The sequence below is a fragment of the Heloderma suspectum genome, chromosome 5 (assembly GCF_057233095.1).
Source record: "Heloderma suspectum isolate Gila_16-S chromosome 5, 16-S_ref, whole genome shotgun sequence".
In the NCBI taxonomy this organism is placed as follows: domain Eukaryota; kingdom Metazoa; phylum Chordata; class Lepidosauria; order Squamata; family Helodermatidae; genus Heloderma; species Heloderma suspectum.
In genome coordinates, this window is record NC_139462.1 from 63530317 (window position 1) to 63555275 (window position 24959).

The 24959-nt window shown below is 41.4% G+C and overlaps 1 protein-coding gene across 8 annotated transcripts in view; it reads right to left on the reverse strand.

Moving 5' to 3' along the window:
• Window positions 1–24959, reverse strand: part of NR3C2 (nuclear receptor subfamily 3 group C member 2) — a 205337-nt gene that overhangs the window by 46490 nt on the left and 133888 nt on the right. For all 8 annotated transcript variants that reach the window (XM_084856235.1, XM_084856236.1, XM_084856237.1 and 5 more), the window contains one exon: window positions 1442–1558. In XM_084856235.1, the coding sequence (XP_084712361.1) occupies window positions 1442–1558 (117 nt within the window). The remainder of the gene's footprint in view (window positions 1–1441; window positions 1559–24959) is intronic.

A 24959-nucleotide genomic window follows, 5' to 3' on the forward strand; every position in this document is an offset into this window, starting at 1 on the left:
ACTCCTTCCTCTGCTACTGAAGACTAGCTCTTCTTCAGCTTTTTTTCTACACTCTGATCGTAATTATTCTGCTATCTATTCAAGCCAGCTACAGTTCTTACTAAGCATTCTGGAGTATGTTCGCAATAAATACATTTCGTTTCAAATGCAGGCCAAAAAGAAAAGAAAAAGAAAACCAGAAAGAAAGCCATTCTCCATACCATGTCTTTCTAATGTTCAAGGGCATTCTGCAAGTTAATCCCCCCGCCCCCGCAAATCGATTACATCGTCTTAAGCCTCCATTCATCACAGTTTCTGGGATGGAGTCAAAACAGCCTCTGTAACTTCACAGCCTTTGCAGTCTGAGAAGTTGTTCTTCTTTCATAGATTCTTTGTGGGGGTGGGGAAGAATCGCTACAGATTTGGGGAAACTTCATCCACTGCATAGATCAGGAGGAAGGACATAGATCACTGCTCTGCCCAGGTAGTGCATAGATGGACCATCTATTACAGTGCTGCATTGAGAGGCTGCAATACAGCATGAGAACAGAGGGGCATATTCCTGCATTGCCAAGGCCACATGGGGACATACTCCCCCTTTTTTAAGGTTACTGTAGAATGTAACTTTGTTGAGCAGAATTAGGAAATTATTTGTATGTAATTTTACTTGATACAGATATAATCAAAACTTATTGGGTACATCAATCCTGGCAGCTGCCCTTTTATTTTGCGACATACTTCCTTCCCCCTGCAGAGAGATACGCAGAGGACAGAGAACATGGATGCAAACAGCTCACAACAGAAATATGGAAAAATATATGTGTGTGTGTGGGGGGGATTTTGCACCTAATAACCCCCCATTTCACACCATTTTTCCCCTGTGTAGTACTTTGGCCCAACTCTACTTGAAACACTACATCCATGGCAGACTTGGTTATAAATTTCATATCAGTATGAAATTATATTGTTAAATAAATATATAATGCCATTCTAAATTACATAACATAATAGTACATTTAATTTTTCAAACTTCTACTTTTTTACTATAATTAATTTTTTTACTAGGCTGGAAATTAGCAGGAAATCTGGCAGATAACACATAGCTTGAACTTTCCTTTGATTAAATCTATTTTGATATTCTTTTAGAATGTTCCCACAGCACCACCAAAAAAACTGCACAACTCCCAGTGCTTTAATCCTCTTAGCTGTGTGAAACTCCACTAAAATTACCATCATCATCTAACACCCACCTTACTTATTCTGAGCTATAAAATACATATTTCAAAAAACTTAGAATGACAATAGGGATTTAGTAGCTTTTGTAAAATACTTCTTTCTAACTTGAGTAATTCAAGATACATGTTCTGAGATCATCCAACTGATATCAGTTTAAGAACAGATATTTCTAAAACAGTTTTTACCCAATGAAAAGAAAATTAATATCTGTTAATGATACACTTACCTCCCAAATTCATTCCAGCTTGAAGACATTTCTGTAATCGACAAGCTGGACAGTTTTTCCTTCGAATCTTATCAATTATACAGTCATTCCGTCCTGCACATAAATAATTGTGCTGCCCTGCATTGACAAAAGACAGACAAAAATTGTAAGCTATATTTTACCATTTACAGTTAGATATACAGCCCAAAGTCCAAATTCATAGCCCTACAAATGGAAGAAGGGTTTCCCAACTTGTTTGCAATTTATCATTTCTTTTTAAACTTGAACCAGCCAGAGCATTTGGGGCAGCTCACAGCATTAAATCACATAACTATATAAAAAAACCCCAGCATAAAACACAAGAAAACAAATTAAAATCAGTAAAACAGAGACAAAGAACAGAAAACTTTTTACTTCTTAGGTAAAAACTTCCAAAGGGGTAGCCATGTTAGTCTGCTGTAGCTAAAACAAGGAAGAGGCCTGTTTTACCATACAAACACAGTTATTAGGGCATGAACTTTTGGGGACTAAAGTTCACATCATCAGGTGCATAAAGTGTTACCTTGAATTAGCAGGTATATATGCACATCGGTAAGGGGGGGTGGTTATAAAAACTGCTGTTAAAATACAAAGACATGCAAAAAGTACAGCCTCAAATGCATACAAAATAGCACAGTTACCATTCACAACAGCACTAATTAGTGATAATGCAATCATTTTAGCATTGCTACGTAAATTAACACTTGTGACAGGACTGGAAACTATTGTCGCTATTCAAGCCGAAACAAATAGGCAAAGTTCAAATTTACAAAATTCAACCATATAGATGCTCTGGGTTAGATCCAGAGTTCTTGTGAGCGGAACTCCAGTCACAGCATGATCCCAATTGGACGGGAGGTGGGGTGGATCTTTCGCCATTTCTTCCTTCCCCCTTCAGCTTCCTGTGCTCCTTGAAAAGCTGTTTCAGAGGGTTGGGGGACCCTCCAAAACAGTGTGGGAGATCATTTGGTGGTGCTGAAAGGGGAACTGACAGAACTTGCTTCCCCTCCCTTCCTCCAGCAAAGTCTCCCTTCTGTTCATGCAAGTGACCCTCTGGATCCAACCCTCTGATATATTCTGATGGGGGCTAAATTGTCTGTGATTACCAAGGAAAGAAACCTTAGCATTTCTGGTGCAGAGCTCACTGAAAATATTAATTCACTGTGCAGGCAGTGAGAAGGCAAGCTCGTTGGCCCAGTTTGCATGTAATGCTAAGCCAAGATTTACCGCCACATGGATGAGCCTCTGAGAATCCAAACAAAAGCTCAGGCTCACATACTTCCCCTTCACCTCTCCTCCCTCCACACTGTCAGGAAGAGGAGAAAACCATGATCCAATTTCAGTTTCCACAATTCATGGCTTGTCATTATATACAAACCAGGAATTGTGGTTTAAAATAAACTCTAGTTAGTTAAACAAACCAGCAAAACAATTCAGGGTTTGTAGTTGGCTTGCTTAGCAATTGACTAGAGTTTGTTTTCTCCAGCAAAGGAGATCGTTACCTTGTTGTGGTGCTGGAGCTTGAGCACTTCAATGATGTCATGAGCTAAACCGTGAAGGGACACCCAAGATGGGAAGGTCATGGCAGAGAGGTCAGACTAAATACGATCCCTGGGGAAGGAAACGGCAACCCACCCCAGTATGAAAACTAAATGGATCAGTACAAACAGAGATATGTCAGTATACCATCGGAAGATGGGACTCCCAGGTCGGAAGACGGTCAAAATTCTACTGGGGAGGAACAGAGGATAAGTTCAACTAGCCCCAGATGTGATGACGCAGCTAGCTCAAAGCCGAAAGGACGGCTAGCAGCCGATGGTGCTGGTGGTGAATGACGAATCTGATGTTCTAAAGATCAACACACCATAGGAACCTGGAATGTAAGATCTATGAACCAGGGCAAATTGGATGTGGTTATTGGGGAGATGTCAAGATTAAATATAGACATTTTGGGTGTCAGTGAACTGAAATGGACTGGAATGGGCCACTTCACATCAGATGACCACCAGATCTACTACTGTGGACAAGAGGACCACAGAAGAAATGGAGTAGCCTCATAATTAATAATAAAGTGGCTAAAGCAGTGCTTGGATACAATCCAAAAAAAGGCAGAATGATCTCAATTCGAATTCAGGGTAAGCCATTTAACATCACAGTGATCCAAATATACGCCCCAACCACAGATGCTGAAGAAGGAGAAGAAGATCAGTTCTATGATGATCTGCACCACCTACTGGATAGTATGCCAAACAAAGATATTATTTTCATTACAGGAGACTGGAATGCTAAGGTGGGTAGTCAAATGACACCTGGAATTACAGGCAAGCATGGTCTGGGAGAACAAAATGAAGCAGGACATAGGCTGATAGAATTTTGCCAAGACAACTCACTGTGCATAACAACACTCTCTTCCAACAACCTAAGAGACGACTTTATACATGGAGTTCACCAGACGGTCGACACTGAAATCAGACTGACTACATCCTTTGTAGCCAAAGGTGGCGGACATCTATGCAGTCGGTAAAAACAAGACCTGAAGCTGATTGTAGTTCAGATCATGAACTTCTTATTGCACAATTTAGAATCAGATTACAGAGAATAGGGAAGACCCACAGATCAGTTAGATATGAGCTCACTAATATTCCTCATGAATATGCAGTAGAGGTGAAGAATAGATTTAAGGGACTAGATTTAGTAGATAGGGTCCCGGAAGAACTATGGACACAAGTTCGCAACATTGTTCAGGAGGCGGCAACAGAAAACGTCCCAAAGAAAAAGAAAACCAAGAAGGCAAGATGGCTGTCTGCTGAGACACTGGAAGCAGCCCAAGAAAGACGGAAAGCAGAAGGCAACAGTGATCGGGGGAGATATGCCCAATTAAATGCAAAATTCCAGAGGTTAGCCAGAAGAGATAAGGAATTATTTTTAAACAAGCAATGCGTGGAAGCGGAAGAGGATAATAGAATAGGAAGGACAAGAGACCTCTTCCAGAAAATCAGAAACATCGGAGGTAAATTCTGGGCAAAAATGGGTATGATCAAAAACAAAGATGGCAAGGACCTAACAGAAGCAGAAGAGATCAAGAAAAGGTGGCAAGAATATACGGAAGATCTGTATAGGAAGGATAATAATATCGGGGATAGATTTGACGGTGTGGTCAGTGAGCTAGAGCCAGACATCCTGAAGAGTGAGGTTGAATGGGCCTTAAGAAGCATTGCTAATAACAAGGCAGCAGGAGATGACGGTATCCCAGCTGAACTGTTTAAAATCTTGCAAGATGATGCTGTCAAGGTGATGCATGCCATATGCCAGCAAATTTGGAAAACACAACAATGGCCAACAGATTGGAAAAAATAAACTTATATCCCCATACCAAAAAAGGGAAGCACCAAAGAATGTTCAAACTATCAAACAGTGGCATTTATTTCACATGCCAGTAAGGTAATGCTCAAGATCTTGCAAGGGAGACTCCAGCAATTCATGGAACGAGAATGTACAATGTACAGATGTACAAGCTGGGTTTAGAAAAGGCAAAGGAACTAGAGACCAAATTGCCAATATCCACTGGATAATGGAGAAAGCCAGGGAGTTTCAGAAAAACATCGATTTCTGTTTTATTGACTATTCTAAAGCCTTTGACTGTGTGGATCATAACAAATTGTGGCAAGTTCTTGGTGGGATGGGGATACCAAGTCATCTTGTCTGCCTCCTGAGGAATCTGTATAACGACCAAGTAGCAACGCTAAGAACAGACCACGGAACAACGGAGTGGTTTAAGATTGGGAAAGGAGTACGGCAGGGTTGTATACTCTCACCCTACCTATTCAACCTGTACGCAGAACACATCATGCGACGTGCTGGGCTTGATGAAGCCAAGGCTGGAGTTAAAATCGCTGGAAGAAACATTAACAATCTCAGATATGCAGATGATACCACTTTGATGGCTGAAAGCGAGGAGGAGCTGAGGAACCTCATGACGAAGGTGAAAGCAGAAAGTGCAAAAGCTGGGTTGCAGTTAAACCTCAAAAAAACCAAGATTATGGCAACCAGCTTGATTGAGAACTGGCAAATAGAGGGAGAAAACGTGGAGAAAGTGACAGACTTTGTCTTTCTAGGCGCAAAGATTACTGCAGATGCTGACTGCAGCCAGGAAATCCGAAGACGTTTACTTCTTGGGAGGACAGCAATGACAAATCTTGATAAAATAGTGAAGAGCAGAGACATCACACTGACAACAAAGGTCCGCTTAGTTCAAGCAATGGTATTCCCCATAGTAAACTATGGCTGCGAGAGCTGGACCATACGGAAGGCTGAGCAAAGGAAGATAGATGCTTTTGAAGTGTGGTGCTGAAGGAAAATTCTGAGAGTGCCTTGGACTGCAAGAAGATCAATCCAGTCCATACTCCAGGAAAGAAAGCCAGACTGCTCACTTGAGGGAATGATATTAAAGGCAAAACTGAAGTACTCTGGCCACATCATGAGAAGACAGGATACCCTGGAGAAGATGCTGATGCTAGGGAAAGTGGATGGCAAAAGGAAGAGAGGCCGACCAAGGACAAGATGGATGGATGACGGATTCTGGAGGTGACGGACTCAACCTTGGGGGAGATGATGGTGGCGATGGCCGACAGGAAGCTCTGGCGTGGGCTGGTCCATGAAGTCACGAAGAGTCGAAAGCGACTGACCGAATAAACAACAAAGAGTTTGTTTTAAACCACGATTTCTGTTTCACACATAATGACAAGCCAAGAATCTTAGAAATGGAAACTGAATCTTGGTTAAATCCTCCTCCCAGCGACATAGGGAGAGGACAGCAGAAGCGGGAGCGCGCTAGACCAAGGCTTTTCTCAGGCTTGCAGAGGTTTGTCCGCATAGCGCTAAACCATGGTTTAGCGTTATATGTGAATGTGCCCAATGTTGGGAATTACTAGGAAAGTTATTGAAAATTAAACAGCTAGTATTTTGTCTTTGCATACATCTGTGGTACAGCAGCATTTGGAATATGGTGAACAGTTCCATCTGCCTAGTCTCAAAAAAGATACATTGCTGGGAAAAGGAGAGAAAAGAACAACTAAAATGATCAATGGCTTGGAGCACCTTCTCTACAAGGAAGGCTAAAATAAACAGGGCTTTTTTAGTATTGGGAGCGGGAAGATGACTACGGACATGATAGAGGTTTCTAAAATTATGGGTGGTGTGGTAGAAGTAGTTAAAGATCTTAAAAATTCTGCCTCTCTCATACTACTAGTACTCAGAATCACCCAATGAAACTGATTGATGGTAGACTCATAACAGACACAACACATTGGTCCAGTTTGGATGCAAAGCAAAACCATACTTTAGTACAGCTCTTTGTTTGTTCTAGCTTGTTTTAAATGGATGCATTTGAAACAGCTTTTTAAAATTTAGGGACATAAGCATAGTAAGCAACAACAACAAAAAGCATGATTGCTGCTCATGGTAGAAATTGTAATATGATTAAGATAATTATCCTTTCTGTGTGCTTCCCTAAGAATATTATTCAAAGAGAAATGTTTCACAAGCCCTGACTGATATGCTGGACAAAATCAAATGATTATATCAATTATATGTTGTGTCTTCAAGGCCCCACAGAGATATAACCAGACTTAAATAGAACAGGGCATGTGCTGTTTAAAGCACCAGGGTTTAAAGCCTTTCTTAAATGTTTATCAAAAATACATTTCACTGTAAGTTTTTAAAAGTTCCTTGAATCCTCCTTTCAAAAATACATATGTAGCTGTATGTTCGATGTTGCTTTTCTTTAAAATGTCACATAGATAATTCTGCTGACAAGATCTTTAAGTGGCACTTCAGTTCTATAGGGCAAATTTACATTTTGTTGGTTGGAGAATACTCCAAGCATATTTTAACACATATTTTTATAGTACTTATCAAATTATGATATTTTCAGTGATGACATATAGACATATGATGTGCAGAAGTATCCCTTAGAGCAACTTTTTGAGATTATCAGAATCACATTATACATACAAGGAAACTCATGTTACAAATAATTAGCTAGTGTCCAATAACATGCAACTTTTGATCATGTACAAGGACACTAGCAGTTGAGTCCCCAAACTGCTGTCCCAGAGCAAACTCATTTAAATTATTCAGGCTTCCAGCTGCAGAACAATTAGAACAGGCAGGCAGTAATCAAGACAGGCAGTCATCAAGCCAAATCCAGCTCCTCTGAGGGAAACCTCCTGCATTTCAGTGGCCAACCCCTTCTCTACCCCTTGCCATACTTACTTAAATGGCATGGAGGATGGACGGAGGGGGGAGATAATGAAAAAAATGAGAGAGGAGGGAGGGACACGGTCACCTCTTTTTTTCTGTTTTCTCCATCTCCAGGGATTGGGGGCCAGGGCAGCGGGGAAGCAATGGTTCATTTTCTTTCTCTCAAAGTACTTCCTTTCTCTTTTTGTTTCCTAAGGACTCAAACCTGCAATGGGTCTCGAACTAGTGACCAGGAATCAGCCCGTGTTCAGCCACCCAGCTCTGGCCAAGAGGGCGACCAACCACAGTAGCCAAGGAAGCATCCTTCCTGTTTACATTTATTAGTTGTTCATCGTATATACAGATGCTTAACCCAGAACTAGGGCTAATCTTTCAACTTCTTGTGAGAAAGGAGTGGAGAGGATGGAAAGACAGTATCTGTCTATTTTCATAACAGATGGATTACTTACTTTCCTTAACAAAATTACAATGGTACTGCGATCAATAATACACCTCAGGTGTGTGTTTGTTTGTTTTTTAAAAAAAACCTTTACAAAACTGAATTTTTAAAACACTGTTTGTTAGCTACAACCTTCCTTGTGATCCAGCAAAACTGGTTCATCACCACTACCACTGTAGCTATCATTTTGCACAGAATTTCCTGATCTAGCTTTTGGGCTCACTGTGGCCCCAATTGTATCTGCAAATGTTTACAAAACACATGCACCCTCTCCTCAACAAGTGGCTAGGCTTAATGGCCCCCTTCATGGATCACTGCCTTGTTGTGGCGAAGGGGCTTGTGTAACTCAGTGAAGCCATAAGCTATGCCGTGCAGGGCCACCCAAGATGGACAGGTCATGGCAGAGATTTCTGACAAAAGAAAGAAGGAAGGAGAAAGGAGAAGGAAATGGCAACCCACTCCAGGATTCTTTCCAAGAAAACCCCATGGAACGTATCACAAGGCTAAAAGAGATGACGCCGGAAGATGAGCCCCTCAGGTCGGAAGGTGTCCAATATACTACTGGGGAAGAGCAGAGGGTATTTCCAAGTAGCGCCAGAAAGAGTGAAGCGGCTGGGCCAAAGCTGAAAGGACACTCAGCTGTGGATGTGTCTGGTGGTGAAAAGAAAGTCCGATGCTGTAAAGAACAATATTATTTAGGAACCTGGAATGTAAGATCAATGAATCAAGGTAAGCTGGAGGTGGTCAAACATGAGATGGCAAGATTGAACATCGACATCTTGGGAATCAGCAAACTAAAATGGACAAGCATGGGCAAATTTAATTCAGGTGACCATCATATCTACTACTGCGGGCAAGAATCCCTTAGAAGAAATGAAGTAGCACTCATAGTCAACAAAAGGGTGGGAAAAGCAGTACTGGGGTACAATCTCAAAAATGATAGGATGATTTCAGTATGAATCCAAGGCAAACCATTCAACATCACAGTAATTCAAGTCTGTGCCCCAACCACTGAGGCTGAAGAAGCTGAGGTCGATCGGTTCCATGAAGACCTACAACACCTTCTAGAACTAACACCAAAAAAAGAGGTCCTCTTCATCATAGGGGATTGGAATGCTAAAGTAGGAAGTCCAGAAATAACTGGGATAACAGGCAAGCATGGCCTTGGTGTACAAAATGAAGCAGAACAAAGGCTAATAGAGTTTTGCCAAGAGAACACGCTGATCATAGCAAACACTCTTTTCCAACAGCACAAGAGGCGACTCTACACATGGAAATCACCAGATGGTCAATATCGAAATTAGATTGATTATGTCCTTTGCAGCCAAAGATGGAGAAGCTCTATACAGTCAGTAAAAACAAGACCTGGAGTTGACTGTGGCTCAGATCATGAGCTGCTTCTTGCAACATTTCGGCTTAAATTGAAGAACGTCGGGAAAACCACTAAACCATTCAGGTATGACCTAAATCATATCCCTGATGAATATACAGTGGAGGTGAGGAATAGATTTCAGGGATTAGACCTGATAGACAGAGTGCCTGAGGAACTATGGACGGAAGTCCGTAACATTTTTCAGGAGGCAGCAACTCAATCCATCCCAAAGAAAAAGAAATGCAAGAAAGCCAAATGGCTGTCTGATGAGGCTTTACAAGTAGCTGAGGAAAGAAGGGAAGCGAAAAGCAAGGGAGAAAGGGGAAGATATATCCAACTGAATGCAGAGTTCCAAAGAATAGCAAGGAGAGACAAGAAGGCCTTCTTAAATGAACAATGCAAAGAAATCTAGGAAAACAACAGAATGGGCAAGACTAGAGATCTCTTCAAGAAAATCGGAGATCTCAAGGGAATGTTTTGTGCAAAGATGGGCATGATAAAGGACAAAGAAGGCAGGGACCTAACAGAAGCAGATGAGATTAAGAAGAGGTGGCAAGAATACACAGAAGAACTATACAGGAAAGATCTGAATGTCCCTGATAGCCATGATAGAGCAGTCACTGAACTTGAGCCGGACATCCTAGAGAGTGAAGTCAAGTGGGCTTTAGGAAGCATTAGTAACAACAAAGCTAGCGGAGATGACAGTCTTCCAGCTGAGCTATTTAAAATCCTAGAAGATGATGCTGTTAAAGTGCTGCACTCAATATGCCAACAAATTTGGAACACTCAACAGTGGCCACAAGACTGGAAAAGGTCAGTTTACATTCCAATTCCAAAGAAGGGCAACGCCAAAGAGTGTTCAAACTACCGTACAATTGCACTCATTTCACATGGCAGCAAGGTGATGCTCAAAATCCTACAAGTTAGGCTTCAGCAGTATGCGAACCAAGAACTACCGGAAGTACAAGCTGGGTTTTGAAGAGGCAGAGGAACTAGAGATCAAATCGCCAACGTTCGCTGGATCATGGAGAACACAAGAGAATTCCAGAAAAACATCTATTTCTGCTTCATTGACTACGCTAAAGCCTTTGATTGTGTGGATCAGAACAAACTCTGGCAAATTCTTAGAGGGATGGGAGTACCAGACCACCTTACCTGTCTCCTGAGAAATCTGTACGAGGGTCAAGAAGCAACAGTAAGAACCAGACATGGAACAACCGATTGGTTCAAAATTGGGAAAGGAGTACGACAAGGCTGCATATTGTTGCCCTGCTTATTTAACTTAAATGCAGAGTACATCATGAGAAACACCGGGTTGGATGAATCACAGGTTGGAATTAAGATTGCTGGGAGAATTATCAACAACCTCAGATATGCAGATGATACCACCCTAATGGCAGAAAGCGAAGAGGATCTCAAGAGCCTCTTGTTGAGGGTGAAAGAGGAGAGTGCAAAAGCTGGTTTGAAACTCAACATTAAAAAAACGAAGATCATGGCATCTGGCCCCATCACTTCATGGCATATGGATGGGGAAGAAATGGAAGCAGTGACAGATTTTATTTTCTTGGGCTCCAAGATCACTGCAGACGGTGACTGTAGCCATGAAATTAAAAGACGCTTGCTCCTTGGGAAGAAAGCTATGGCAAACCTAGACAGCGTAGTAAGAAGCAGAGAAATCACCTTGCCGACAAAGGTCCGTCTAATCAAAGCTATGGTTTTCCCTGTAGTGACGTATGGCTGTGAGAGCTGGACTATAAGGAAGGCTGAGCGCCGAAGAATTGATGCTTTTGAACTGTGGTGCTGGAGAAGACTCTTACGAGTCCCCTGGACTGCAAGGAGGTCAAATCAGTCAATCCTAAAGGAAATCAACCCTGAGTGCTCCTTGGAAGGACAGATACTGAAGCTGAAGCTCAAATATTTTGGCCACCTAATGCAAAGAGAAAACTCTCTGGAAAAGACCCTGATGCTGGGAAAGACTGAAGGCAAAAGGAGAAGGGGACGGCAGAGGATGAGATGGCTAGATAGCATCACTGATGCAATGAATATGGACTTGAGCAAGCTCTGGGAGAGAGCGCAAGACAGGAAGGCCATTGGGTCACGAAGAGTCGGACATGACTGAACGACTGAACAGCAACAACAACAACAAGGCTTAATGGCAACTCTCAGTCAGGGACCTTTACACAACCACTTTCGCTGTTCATGAGAAGATCTTTACAAAATGTGTTGCTGTTGCTGAAAGCTGCCCTCAATGGGGCATAATGACACTGGGATTCTTCAAAAACATCAATGAAGTCCTCAGATTTAATGACCAACTTCAACACCCAACTAACGATGTGAAAGACAAGGTTGTCCCTGTGTGTAAACCGTGGAATATTTTATTTATTTATTGCATTTATACCCCACCTTTTTTCCTCTTGCAAGGAACCCAAGGCGGCTTACATTATCCTCCTCCTCTCCATTTTATCCTCACAACAACAACCCTGTGAGGTGGGTTGGGCTGAGAGTCTGTGACTGGCCCAAAGTCACCCAGTGAGCTTCCATGGCCGAGTGGGGACTAGAACCAGAATGTGCCAAGTGATGAACAATTAGTGCCATTCAGAGGAAAATGTGCAATGAAGAAGTATATGCCATCCAAACCTGCAAAAATGGCACAACATTCTGACTGCAGGTTTGGTGCTGCAGTTCCAAAATATCGTATGGTTATGAAGCAGACATATATATGGGGAAGGAAGAAGGTGCCACAGCAGCTCAATACCTCAGCCAGAAAGTGGTTGAGAAACTAACAACTCATTTACAGGGTTCTGGATGGAATGTAACAATGGAAAATTTCTTCACCGGTCTATCACTAGCCAGGATTAGTTAAGAAAAGCCTGGCTCTGGCTGGAAAAATAAACAAACCAGGAATTCTCGCAGATTTCCTTGCCCGTGAACCCAGAGATGGCGGCGGTGGCATTTTTGGTTTTCAAGATTTGACATTTGGAAGTTATATGACAAAGGACAATGATTCTCCTTTCTTCAGTGTGTTATGGTGTAGCCATCTCAGACCAGAACCCCAAGCCTCAGATAATTCTTTATTATATGATAAAACTAAAGGTGGCATGGACACCTATGACTAGATGGCCTCCACATACTCTTCCAAACGCATAATCAAACAGTGGCCAATGGTGTGTGTTTTTCAAAACAATGGACATAGCCTGCCTATACTGACTGGGAGCTGGAAAACTCATGATTGTGTGAACACTCCAAAAGACATCTCTTCCTCATATCTCTAAGTCTAGACTTGATCAAATCCTGGGTTGAGTCTGGACACACAGCCAGCTTTCCCTGGGATGTTAAGTGAGGCAGCCTCAGAACTGGCAGGGCCTGTCACTGCTGACACCAAGAAAAGGGGACAATGTCATCTCCATAGCTGATGCAATGACAGTAAATCACAGCAACAATGTAACCGTTTTGTCTATCTTACAGCATTTCTACACCAGGCTAAAATCCCGCAACTTTACTGGGCTTTTCTGCTTCCATTTTCTTTGCAGGATTACAACGGGCTCCTTTAGATGGCAAGCGCATGATGTAGAATTGAAAACTTCCTTTTTCAGCAATGTTCTATATGTTAATGAAATAGCACCATCTAGTGGCTATGCCAGCATTACATACTGCCAAAGTGCCATAGTTTTTTAAAATTCCAGCTTATCTCCAATCTTTTTGAAAGGGGGATAACTGGGGAAGAGCACGGGAAACATCCTGCAGGTTGACAACATTGTGTAAAGGACCCGCAAACTTCTATGAGTGGCCAATCACAAGCGTGCAATAAATTGCTCACGTGGAGAAGCTCCTACTCATGCAATTGATAAGCTGTTCAGGGGGAGTGTACTATGGTTGCAAGGTCTGTGAGATTTGTTGTTGTTATTGTCAACTTACATCTCATGACTACTGCACTATTGTACTTGTGCAACTGTTATAATTTTGTTATATGATTGTTATTGGCACTTTTTTTTAATATTTAGCGTTTCTTGTTCTGCAGTGGTGCTCAGCCTCAGGCCTGGTTTCTTCTCTGTTGGCCTCTCAGCCTCTGAGTCTGTGTCCAGGTCACTGCTGGACTCCAGGGTCATGACAGACAGTCTTCCTATAACCAGAAAACACAATCCACTGCTCCTCTTTTTTAATTGTCTTTGGTATTTGATAATGTCTACGATAATGCCCTAGTCACATAATATGATTATAATATGTATAATTTTCAGAGTCAATACAATGTTTCTGCATTAAGTCCCTTGGTACATTGGGAATGCAGCAGCTATGGCAACCTAGAATGGACACTCAGCTTTAAAATGTTCTTCCTGATGATACCAAATCAGGGAAACAAAGTCTGATACATGCATGCATACCTACATACATGTTCATTCATCTTTACCCTAAGGAAAAAGAAATCAGTTCTCCAGATTGTTCTTTTTGCTAACTCATAGAGGAATAGAACCAAGGCCACATTCTCTCTCCACATTCATAAGCTTGCTTCATGCTCATAAATAAACATTATTAACAGCCTCTTGGCTACATTAAGTTCACATACTTATTTTGGGTCTCATTTCACTTCTGAAATGGGCTGTTTTAATTATTTGCCCAGTGAAATGGAATGAAAATATGCTGTGGAAAATCAGTGAGGAAAAGGCGGCGGGGGGCGGGGAGATGAATCTCTTGGAAATCTAGTTCACAAACAGGACTCTCTGTAGCTGAGAAACCTCCTCCTCCTTCTCACCTTAGCTCAGTGAAGCAGTTTTTACTGCTGCAGCACAGAATCATATAATTCCACTTCAACCTTTCCTTTCTGCTCACCCAGCTGTGTGTGAAATATAACTTTTCCTAGCAGCTTTCAAGTCACTATCTCTCAATCAAATCACTGCTATTTTATCATCACATACCTACAATCTTCTAATTGGCAAAACATGACTGTGAAAGAATATGTCACTGCCCATCCATTTTCAGGAGTGATCTTTTTGAAACATGAACAAAATAGACACAACTTTATGTCATATATAGCTCTCTATTTCAATAGTCTTAATTTTTATTTTGTAATTAAAACTATTGACAATATTTATATTCAGTCTTTTAAAACCTCATCATATTTTGGAGCAAAAATTAAGTCCATGAAGTTTTACATTTTACGTGGCTTTTTTCCCACTAAACTCTGCATTTTAATTTGAAAAGGCTCTTTCTTACACAGCGAACATTTTTTTAGCAGTTGCCAACTGCCCAGCAACAGCAGCCTATGTTTGCACTCACTATTTTAGGCTACATCACATGTCAATTACATAACCTTGTTTCACTGCTCTTGAACTGGTTAGAACAACCTGGGAAACAGATTAGAGCAGTCCCTTGAAATTCTGCAATACAAATTCAACTGCATGTCCAAATCCCTACCACTTTATAAAATATTGCATCTATGTTCAGTCTTTCTCCATAACTGGTTACTTATTATTAGAGCAGACTAAAACTTGTGATAATTAACTTCTCCAGTTCTGTTTAAACCAGTGCAGTCTGACTATGTAGTATCAGGAAACTAATAAATAATGATCCATGTTGCTCAGGTTTATGTACAGTGATTGAATTAACTGTAATTTACAAAAGCTAGAGCAAGGGTGTGCCAGTTGTTTGCAAAATGTTTTGGGTAAATTGCTGAGCTGCCAGTATCGGGTGTTAGCACAAAGATCTAAAGGAATCAAAGCCCACAGCTGGGTTGTGAACAAAGAGATCTGTTCAAGAAAAAGTGCCTTAAAACGCCTCAAGAAAAATACCAATATCGGAAATGGGCATAAATCCGCCTATTTAAAAAGGGATGGTGGATTGTCGTATTTCCAAAATGTACACTCCTGAATGTCTGAATCAGTGTAAATGCCCAAGGCACCACAATCGTATGTTACAGTTAGCCCAGTGGAAGGGAAACCCTTTGGTTCTATTTTGTTCAGATCAGTGCCTGGCTTAAACTGGAGATCTTCCAGATTGTGAGGCTAATTTTCCCCATTCACTCATATTAGATATTGCAGTAGCGGGGTTTTCTTTTTCAGGGGTCTAATGAGAGCTGCTTCCTTGACCATGAATGCCTGATTGGGCAGTCCTCATCAATATCCCTTAGTTGTAAATTTCCTAGTTTTTCCAGCCTTTGTCAGGGCAGCAAGCAATACTGTCAACATTTCTTGCCCCATTTCTTTGCTATTGGATTAATCCAGCCTTTCCCAATCTGGTGTACCCTGGATGTGCTGAACTACAATGCCCATGATCCCCAGGCTATTAGCTGGGAGTGATGGGTGTTGTACTCCAACATATCTGGAGGGCGCCTGGTTTGGGAAAGTTGGATTAGACTCTTCAGGCAGTATCACCCCTTATTTTATTTATTTACAACTATTTTTAGGCCGCCTTTAAGGCTAAAACCATCTCAAGGTGGAGTAAAAGATAAAAAACATATAAAACAGATATAATAAAATGAAGTAACTACATATTCATGGAAAGTTCAATAAAAGCAACAGTTACTGATAAAAGATCTATAAAAACAAAAGTTATCTTGAACCAGCAGCCCAGGAACTTACAGAATAGCCAGCAAAAACAGGAGGGTTTTTGGAGCTTTCCTGAAAACCTGCAAAGGAGGGGCTTGACAAACCCCCAATGGAAGCTGATTCCAGAGGTGTGGGGCCACCATCGAGGAGGCTCTCTCCAGTGTACTCACCAACCTAACTGCCCTTGGTGGTGGGCAAGTGAGAAAGGCCTCTGATGATGACCCTAAAACATGGGCAGGCTGGTACAGGAAAAGGTGGTCCTTCAAGTGACATGGGCCTGAACTATTTAAGACTTTAAAGGTTAAAGTTAGCACCTGAAATTGGACTTGGAAATGTACTGGCAGCCAGTGCAGCTGGCACAATACTGGTGTCACATGAACCGACCACCCATCCCCACCAACCTTTGTCATAGATTCTTTTTTGAGATGATCGTTCCCCGCTTCCCCCCCCCTGCATTCTAGCCAACCTAGAGCGTGACAGTGCCTCTGCCAGCACTCAAGCTCCCGCGCAGCTAATAGAAAACCAGCGAAAAGGGGGTGGGAGACACTTTCCTGTGAAAATGGTCCTGCTGACTTGGAGTGCTGTACAGTAGAGTGGGGCATGACCCCCACAGGTTACAGCAAGGCTTTAGATGAGGGGGGCTCTCAGGTAGCTGGATGATCTTGAGCACTTTCTCCACATCTCAAGATCACCCAGTTAGCCAAGGGCCCCAGGGATTTAAACTGCCACCCCAGTCTTCGGGGTTTCCCTCCTTCTAGTGACACATGAAGACAGAAGCTTCCTCCCCAAAGACCTGAACCCTTTTCACAGAGTTCCATTCTCTACCAGTCCTAAAGCAAACATTTATGTTCGCTGATACTTTCAAATCTGGTATATTGACTAAGGGTACTATCTTATGTATATTTAGACAGAAAAAGTTCCACAACTCCCAGCATGCTCCAACCAGCATGCCTAGAATTATACCCTAAATGTATTTTCCCCTTAATTCTATATATAATGATGCATTTCTTCTATGAGTTCCTTGGATTACTTTTTTCATCTATTTTAAAGTTATGTTCTTTCTGAAAAGGTTGGGCAAAATGTCTTTAGCTCTTGTGTAGGTTCCTACTGGATTATACACTTTATTTCATATTTCTTTACCGGCCTAAAGTATTTCTACTACTTATTTTATCTTTCATGTTCTTTCTATTTTCTATCCATTATCTCCGTTTCTCTCTTGTTCTAACTCTCACTTTAGTCTGAATATCTCTGCTGTTTCTTCCATCCATATCATGGCTTCTTTTATTTAGTTGACTAAATGGAACTATTCTCAAGTAAATGGACAGCGGACTGCAGCCAAAGTATCTTTAACAACTGTGGGGAGATCAGTTGTTCACTGCTTTAAAAGATACAGTACTTTAATTCCCTGCATTTCATAATTTTTCTGCTTCTCATATTTCCATGAAAGCTGATGTTAAAACAACCTATTAGTCTAATTAAAAAGACAAAAAACAAATGTTTAAGAAATGTACAAAAGGAATATAGCTCAAAGATAATTTCCCCAAGAAAATTAGATATTTCCTATTAATCAGTATGCATACTGATTCACATCTTCAGTTTTCCTATTCTACCCATCTCATATTTCCTCTTTTCTTCTTCAGAAACAATCTCCATATTCCCCCCAAGATACTATTCCTGCACATATCCATTTACAAAAGCCACATTGTCCAATATCACTACAAAGCAGAATAATACCATATCATCTGGAATGTATTCTAATTGCATTCCTAGAGCAACTGGAAACTATACACTTGTAAACTGGGTCTCACATCCACATGCAGAGAATAAGGATAGGACCCAACAGAGCTCCCTTTCCCCCCTCACCCCAACCTATGTGCATACACACACAGGCATGCACACAGGCAGAAAAAAAGGGGAAGTTGAGTACATCAACCTGCCAATGTGTTCAGATCAAGAAGCGAAGCTCCGCTTTGAAATGGCTGGCAACCAGGGAGAGGGCCTTTTCAGTGGAGGCACCCCATTTGTGGATCTTCTTCCCTAGACAGGCTTGCCTGGCACCTAGTTTGCATTTTTTAGCACCAAGCAAAATCATTTTTGTTCTTTCAGGCCTTTCAAGTCTGAGCTTGATCTGTCTTAATTGGCTGTTTTGCTGCTGCTGTTGCTGCTGCTGCTTAATTAATATTGTGTTGGAACTTGTGTTGGAACCAACTGATTGAAGGGTGGTACTTTAATGCATTACATTAAAAATAAATTTAAAAATACAGTGAACAGGAGGTGTGTGTACATTTTTCATATTCCCACCCAGCTCTCTTTCTAAGCATGAACTGGGCGCAGAAAGAAGGCTGGATAGGGATCGTACATAATTGACTCAATACTTTTAGTGATCTGCCAATACCTGCCGACTACCTGATGCTTGTTTTCTATGGCATTTAGTATTTCCCCCCCTTAGATTTTGTGACACTATGATACTGCCCGTGCTCGATATACCACTTCTAGTTTTCTACATTCTGTTTTCCCCAGTGGACAACCAGATGCCTATGGGAAGCCCAAAACAGGACATGAGCACAATTGTACCCTCGCAGTCATGTTCTCCAGCAATTGTTATTCAAAGGCATACTGGTAGGAACTAGAGATGCATTACACCATTATTTTTTCTATGTCCCCACTTGTAAAAGATCTTATTACAATCCCTTTTAAGGATGTTCATTTAAACAGATACCTAAGTAATTATGCATATGGGCCAGAAAACTCAGGACTTTGGATTTCCAATATAGTTATATTATTACAGTTAACAAAACTACACTAATTAACACTTGTAAGTGCTTTACAAGATGTAACATAGAGTTATTCCCACCAGACAGATGTGAAAACCAACGCATAAGCTACAGACAGGGAAAAATAAAAGCAATGTTTTCCTCTATTTCATTCTTCAAAAGGAACACAATATGCTTTTATAAGGTGAGCATATATTGGGCTTTATAGATTCAAATATCTTTGATCTTGAGTAGGTTCTCTCTCTCTCTCTCCCTCTTTTCTTCTTCCTCAGCCCCTGCCTTGTTGCCTCTTCTATTTTTTCTCAGAGACAGGTTCAAATACTTCTGCACAGCTCAAAATACATGTGCACTTATTAAGCTACAAACGTGCCCCTATAGTCTCTTTAGAAGGGAAGAGGAAATTCTCTGAGCTAAATGAACAGCACTGCTAGAATAATCTGCACAAATATAGAATGCATGCCCATTTAATGTTAATAGTGAACTTTTTATAAACAGGATGTGTTAAACTTTAACAAACAAAATAAGAAATTGGCCAATTAAAACGTATTGCCTCTCCTACTTTATCTTTCATTGATCGCACTGCCCATTCCATTAACAAATCATTACATAAACATGATTGTTCTATGTGCCTATTCTAATATGCATTTTTCTCTTCCTTCCTTCCCTCCGTCCCTCCCTCCTACTTTTTATGATTAGGCTGTTTCAATTTTCTCAGCAGGCCTTGTAAATGTCTTTTCCTTCTTCTACATGCATCTTTCAACATGCTCCAAAGATTTGTTTTCCCTTTTTCATATATGGATTACTAAACAATAATATTTAAATATTATCAGTAAAATATTCTGATAAATCTCTCTATCACAGCCTTCCCCAACCTGGCTGAAGATGATGGCAGTGGTAGTCCAAAACATTGAGAAGACTGCTCTATTTGATAATCTTATTACTGAAGCAGATGGTTCTTTACAGGTAACAAATGACGTAACAACTGGAAACATGTAACTGTTTTTGAGATTCGATAGGGGAGCATTAGTGTGCTGAAGGTGACCTTCAAAATATTTTCTTAACTTTGCTTAATGTCCTAATGAGGCCTAATAAAGAACTCTGTTTATTTAGATTAGCTTTATCAGGAAGATAAATGTTGGTCTCATCTTGTTCTGTTGGTGGTTCATTGAGACAGCGGGGATAGGAGGAAGAGGTACAGGAAGATATCTGCAGGATTTCTAGCATAAAATTCTTCAGTCCATCTCAATTTTAAGAGCCGAAATTAAACTGGGCACAATCCAGATATTAGCTATCATCCAGGAACTCCACTGGAGCACCCGCAGGTGCATCAATGGATTGTCCAGGCTGCCTCCACCAGTGCTCCGTTTCGTACCAAACTCCCCGGTGAGTAAGCTCCTTTGTTTATATCACTGGAGGGACCACCTTTGTGCATACAAAAGGAATGCATACAGAGCTGTCTTTACTAGTCTTTATCCATTATGGTGAGTACAAAAGCATGATCCCCTCCCCCAATTTTGACCTGTGTAGAAGACTTCATCTTTGCTTAGAATGGCCAGGATTGAGGAGTGTAGGGGTGGGGGATATGAATTTAGCATCCTAGGGCTATGTCAAGCCAGAGGCAATATTGCAGTATTTGATCTTGTGACTGTATTTCCTCTGTTTAACTGTTCTGATCGATGTTGATATTGAACAAGGATGAGGGAAAGAGTTCATCGCATAACTGAAAACTTTTGCAATAACGTTGTTAATAACCAGGGGAGGGGGGGTTACAGGGCAACTGATCTGTGTTAAGTCATCTTGAACATGTACCATTACAGTCCATGCACACACAGACACCTGCATGGTTAGGTAGTTTGGTAGGTGAAACATTAGGTAGGTGAAACATTCATTTCAATGTTATAGAGAACTCTTGCATGCACAATAGAGATCCTACATGGAGCTATTTCTGACACTGAAATGAATGATTACAAATCTTGGTTATGACATGGTAGCTCCAGAGTCCAACCATGTTACCAACACTGAAGCCTTGGGGCTTCAGCATCTACCAGTGACAAAGATCCTGAATGTTGCAAGCTACACAAAACACATTAGCTCCATTTAATCACTTACTCATCCTAGAGCAAGCTTCCCCATCCTGGGCCCCTCGAGATGTTTGGGACTACAATTCGCATCAATCCTTGACCATTAGCCATGCTGGCTGGAGTTGTAGACCAAAACATCTGGAGGGACCCAGGTTTGGGAAGGCTGCTCTAGAGTGAAGGGGTTCAGGTATGGCAATACCAGCATCCTATCTGAATGATTTTCTCCCCAAGTTCCATAAAATATATTCTGATTTTTAAAATGGTGCTAGTTTAATCAAGGAATTCTTTTACTATGACTTCAGTGCAGGTAAAATTAGCTCTGTAAACATATTTTTGAAAATGCCACATACATTATCACACCAAAACTTAAAGCAAATTAAGTTTGCGTACTAAAAGGTTTTTCCATTTTAGTAAGTAGGTTATAATGAAATGTAGTAAAATATTTCATACAGCTGATTAGTCCGTTCCCACTTATTTACACTCTGAAGCAGTGTGAGGTTTTCAAACTTGGAATGTAGCCAAAACCAACATTCAAAAACAATTAAAAACCTGAGAGGACATAATTTATGTAGTAGATTAAAAAAAAAAGATTCAAACAGTACCTAATAGCTAGAAAATGAAGGGCCAAAAATGAGAAATGTGCAATTATAATACATTACGCATACACAAACAGAAGAAAATTACTTTTCTACAACCCTGCACAGGAATGATTACATAACTTTAAACACTGCTGTGCAAATGCACTAAGTATTCCTCTGCAAATGGAGGCGGAGGCAGCAGTGAGCAAGTGGAGGATCAAATTTCTTCTGTTTGCAAATGAACACTTATCAGTCTCTATAATTCAGATTGCCATTATTCTAAGAAAGCAAAATTTAGCATCCCAACTCAGAAATACAGAATTGAGTAAGAGGATGTACTGGAATAATATTCACTACATAATATAAACTGTGGTAACAGTGGCCATGGAACAACACTTAAAAAGAGGTTTCCACTGTACACAAACAACATATTACTACTACACTACACATATGAATTCTTGTGTTGGGTATATATTCTTCATATTAGAAAACACAACCCAATAATACAATACACAGAAAGAAAACACTCTGTAGCATTCTGCATTTACTACCAACATATTGCGTACTAAAAGGTGAATATTGTTTATTATATGTTTTATTGTTGTTAGCCATGCTGGGCAAAAAAGCAAGACAGAAATTCAAATAGATAAAATCTCAAACCTACAGGACTAATATTTGATAGACAGAAGGCTCCAGTCTTTGGGCAGAATCCAACAGGGTGCTTGTGCTTATACCCCCACCAATACCATTGCGCAAGTGGCCCCGACCTCAAGAGTGATTTTGTGCTTTTCGGGGAACCCAAAAGAAGCGGAAACACTCATTTCTGGAAGGAGGCCTGTCGGTGGTGCTCGCATAGGGAGTTCTGCCCACCTGCCTCCATGCAGAAACAAGTCCTTCTGTTCAATTTGGGGCTTCCCCTAGGAAGCGCTAAACCTCCCTTGTGTAAGTAGTGGGTCCTGCTTGTGCAATGGAATTGGCAGGACCCACCTCTTACAGAAGGGCGTTGGCAGTGCGGAAAGGAATCAGCAGAGCCTAAGCACCCCATCTGATTCTGCCTTTGGAGCCCTCTGTCTATCAAAAGCCCTGCTGGCAAAAGCAAGGCAGGGCAGGAGGAGGGCAGATACTTTTTCAACCTCTCTGTCCACCCTTTAAAATATTTTCAGTTATACAGGCCTAAGCACATTTACCTTGCTTAGCAGGGAGTGGGTGGGGACAGCAAGTGAGAGGCTCTTGGACCCAGCGGATCCAGGACTCTCCTCCTCCCTGCTCTATTTTCACTCTCTCTGACTTCCCTTACGCAGAAGAGAAGGGGTGGGTGAGAACATCCACAGTCAGATCTCTTCCTCATAGTCATACGTAGCTCTGCAGTCATAGCTCTGTCTACAGCCACAGAGGAGGAGGTTTGCACCATCCTATGACTCCTCGGATGCTGACTGGGAGCCATAGGATTGCTCTGCCCGTGCAAAATCTTATTAAAAAATGGAAGTGCAAATAATGACGACAAACAGGGTGATAACAGAAAGTTGTCATTGTAGGTATTTGTCTGTCTCTGTGAAGAACCTTGTGTTTATATTTCATGTGGATTCTGCCCCAGGAAACAATGCCTTTACTGGTTATTGCCTTTATTCTTCACAGAAAATAGTATATAGCAGCTATTTATTCTGCAAAATATGCAACCATGCCCAAATGTAACATGGTCTGTCTCTCCACCCCCAGTTCCATTGCGGCATTCTAAACAATTATAAACATGCAAGGAAATGTTTGCATAATATTATCACTGCCACAGAAATTTAAAATACTTTAAAATACTTTCTGTAAAATAAACAAGGTGATTGTATGTTCTGTAAGAACACAAGAGTTTTATCAAAGAACGTCCTTCTACCAGCAGAATGGACACCGCTGGTGGATTGAATTTTCCTTCCCCAGTGCAGAGTGTTGGGGGACCCTCTGGAGCAGATTTGAGGGCTGCAGAGGGGAGGAGGGGCAGGGAAACCCCCGATGCATGAGGAGGATTCCACTCATGTGATGTTAGGTTTAGCCCACAGGAAGCAATATCAGCGGTGTACAGAGTTAAACTACCGCACAATTGCGCTCATTTCACATGTCAGCAAGGTTATGCTCAAAATCCTACAAGCTAGGCTTCAGCAGTATGTAAACCAAGAACTACCGGAAGTACAAGCTGGGTTCTGAAGAGGCAGAGGAACTAGAGATCAAATCGCCAACATTCGCTGGATCATGGAGAACACAAGAGAATTCCAGAAAAACATCTATTTCTGCTTCCTTGACTACGCTAAAGCCTTTGATTGTGTGGATCACAACAAACTGTGGCAAATTCTTAAAGAGATGGGAGTACCAGACCTTACCTGTCTCCTGAGAAATCTGTACGAGGGTCAAGAAGCAACAGTAAGAACCAGACATGGAACAACCGATTGGTTCAAAATTGGGAAAGGAGTACAACAAGGCTATATATTGTCGCCCTGCTTATTTAATTTATATGCAGAGTAGATCATGAGAAATGCCGGGTTGGATGAATCAAAGGTCGGAATTAAGATTGCTGGAAGAATTATCAACAACCTCAGATACGCGGACGATACCACCCTAAAGGCAGAAAGCGAAGAGGATCTCAAGAGCCTCTTGTTGAGGGTGAAAGAGGAGAGTGCAAAAGCTGGTTTGAAACTCAACATTAAAAAAACCAAGATCATGGCATCTGGCCCCATCACTTCCTGGCATATAGAAGGGGAAGAAATGGAAGCAGTGACAGATTTTACTTTCTTGGGCTCCAAGATCACTGCAAACAGTGACTGTAACCATGACATTAAAAGACATTTGCTCCTTGTGAAGAAAGCTATGGCAAACCTAGACAGCATAGTAAGAAGCAGAGACATCACCTTGCTGACAAAGGTCTGTATAATCAAAGCTATGGTTTTCCCAGTAGTAATGTATGGCTGTGAGAGCTGGACTATAAGGAAGGCTGAGCACCAAAGAATCGATGCTTTCGAACTGTGGTGCTGGAGAAGACTCTTACGAGTTCCCTGGACTGCAAAGAGGTCAAATCAGTCAATCCTAAAGGAAATCAACCCTGAGTGCTCATTGGAAGGACAGATACTGAAACTGAAGCTCAAATATTTTGGCCACCTAATGCGAAGAGAAAACTCTCTGGAAAAGACCCTGATGCTGGGAAAGACTGAAGGCAAAAGGAGAAGGGGACGGCAGAGGATGAGATGGCTAGGTAGTATCACCGATGCAATGAATATGAACTTGAGCACGCTCCGGGAGAGAGCGCAGGACAGGAAGGCCTGGCGTGCTATGGTCCATGGGGTCATGAAGAGTTGGACACGACTGAACGACTGAACAACAACAGACCCAAATTAGCTTCAGCTGAAATCAAGGTTGTCCTCAGTTTGTTAAGCTAAATAAAAGCTCTGTCTAGGCTGCTCTTATTTCTGCTGTTTGCCA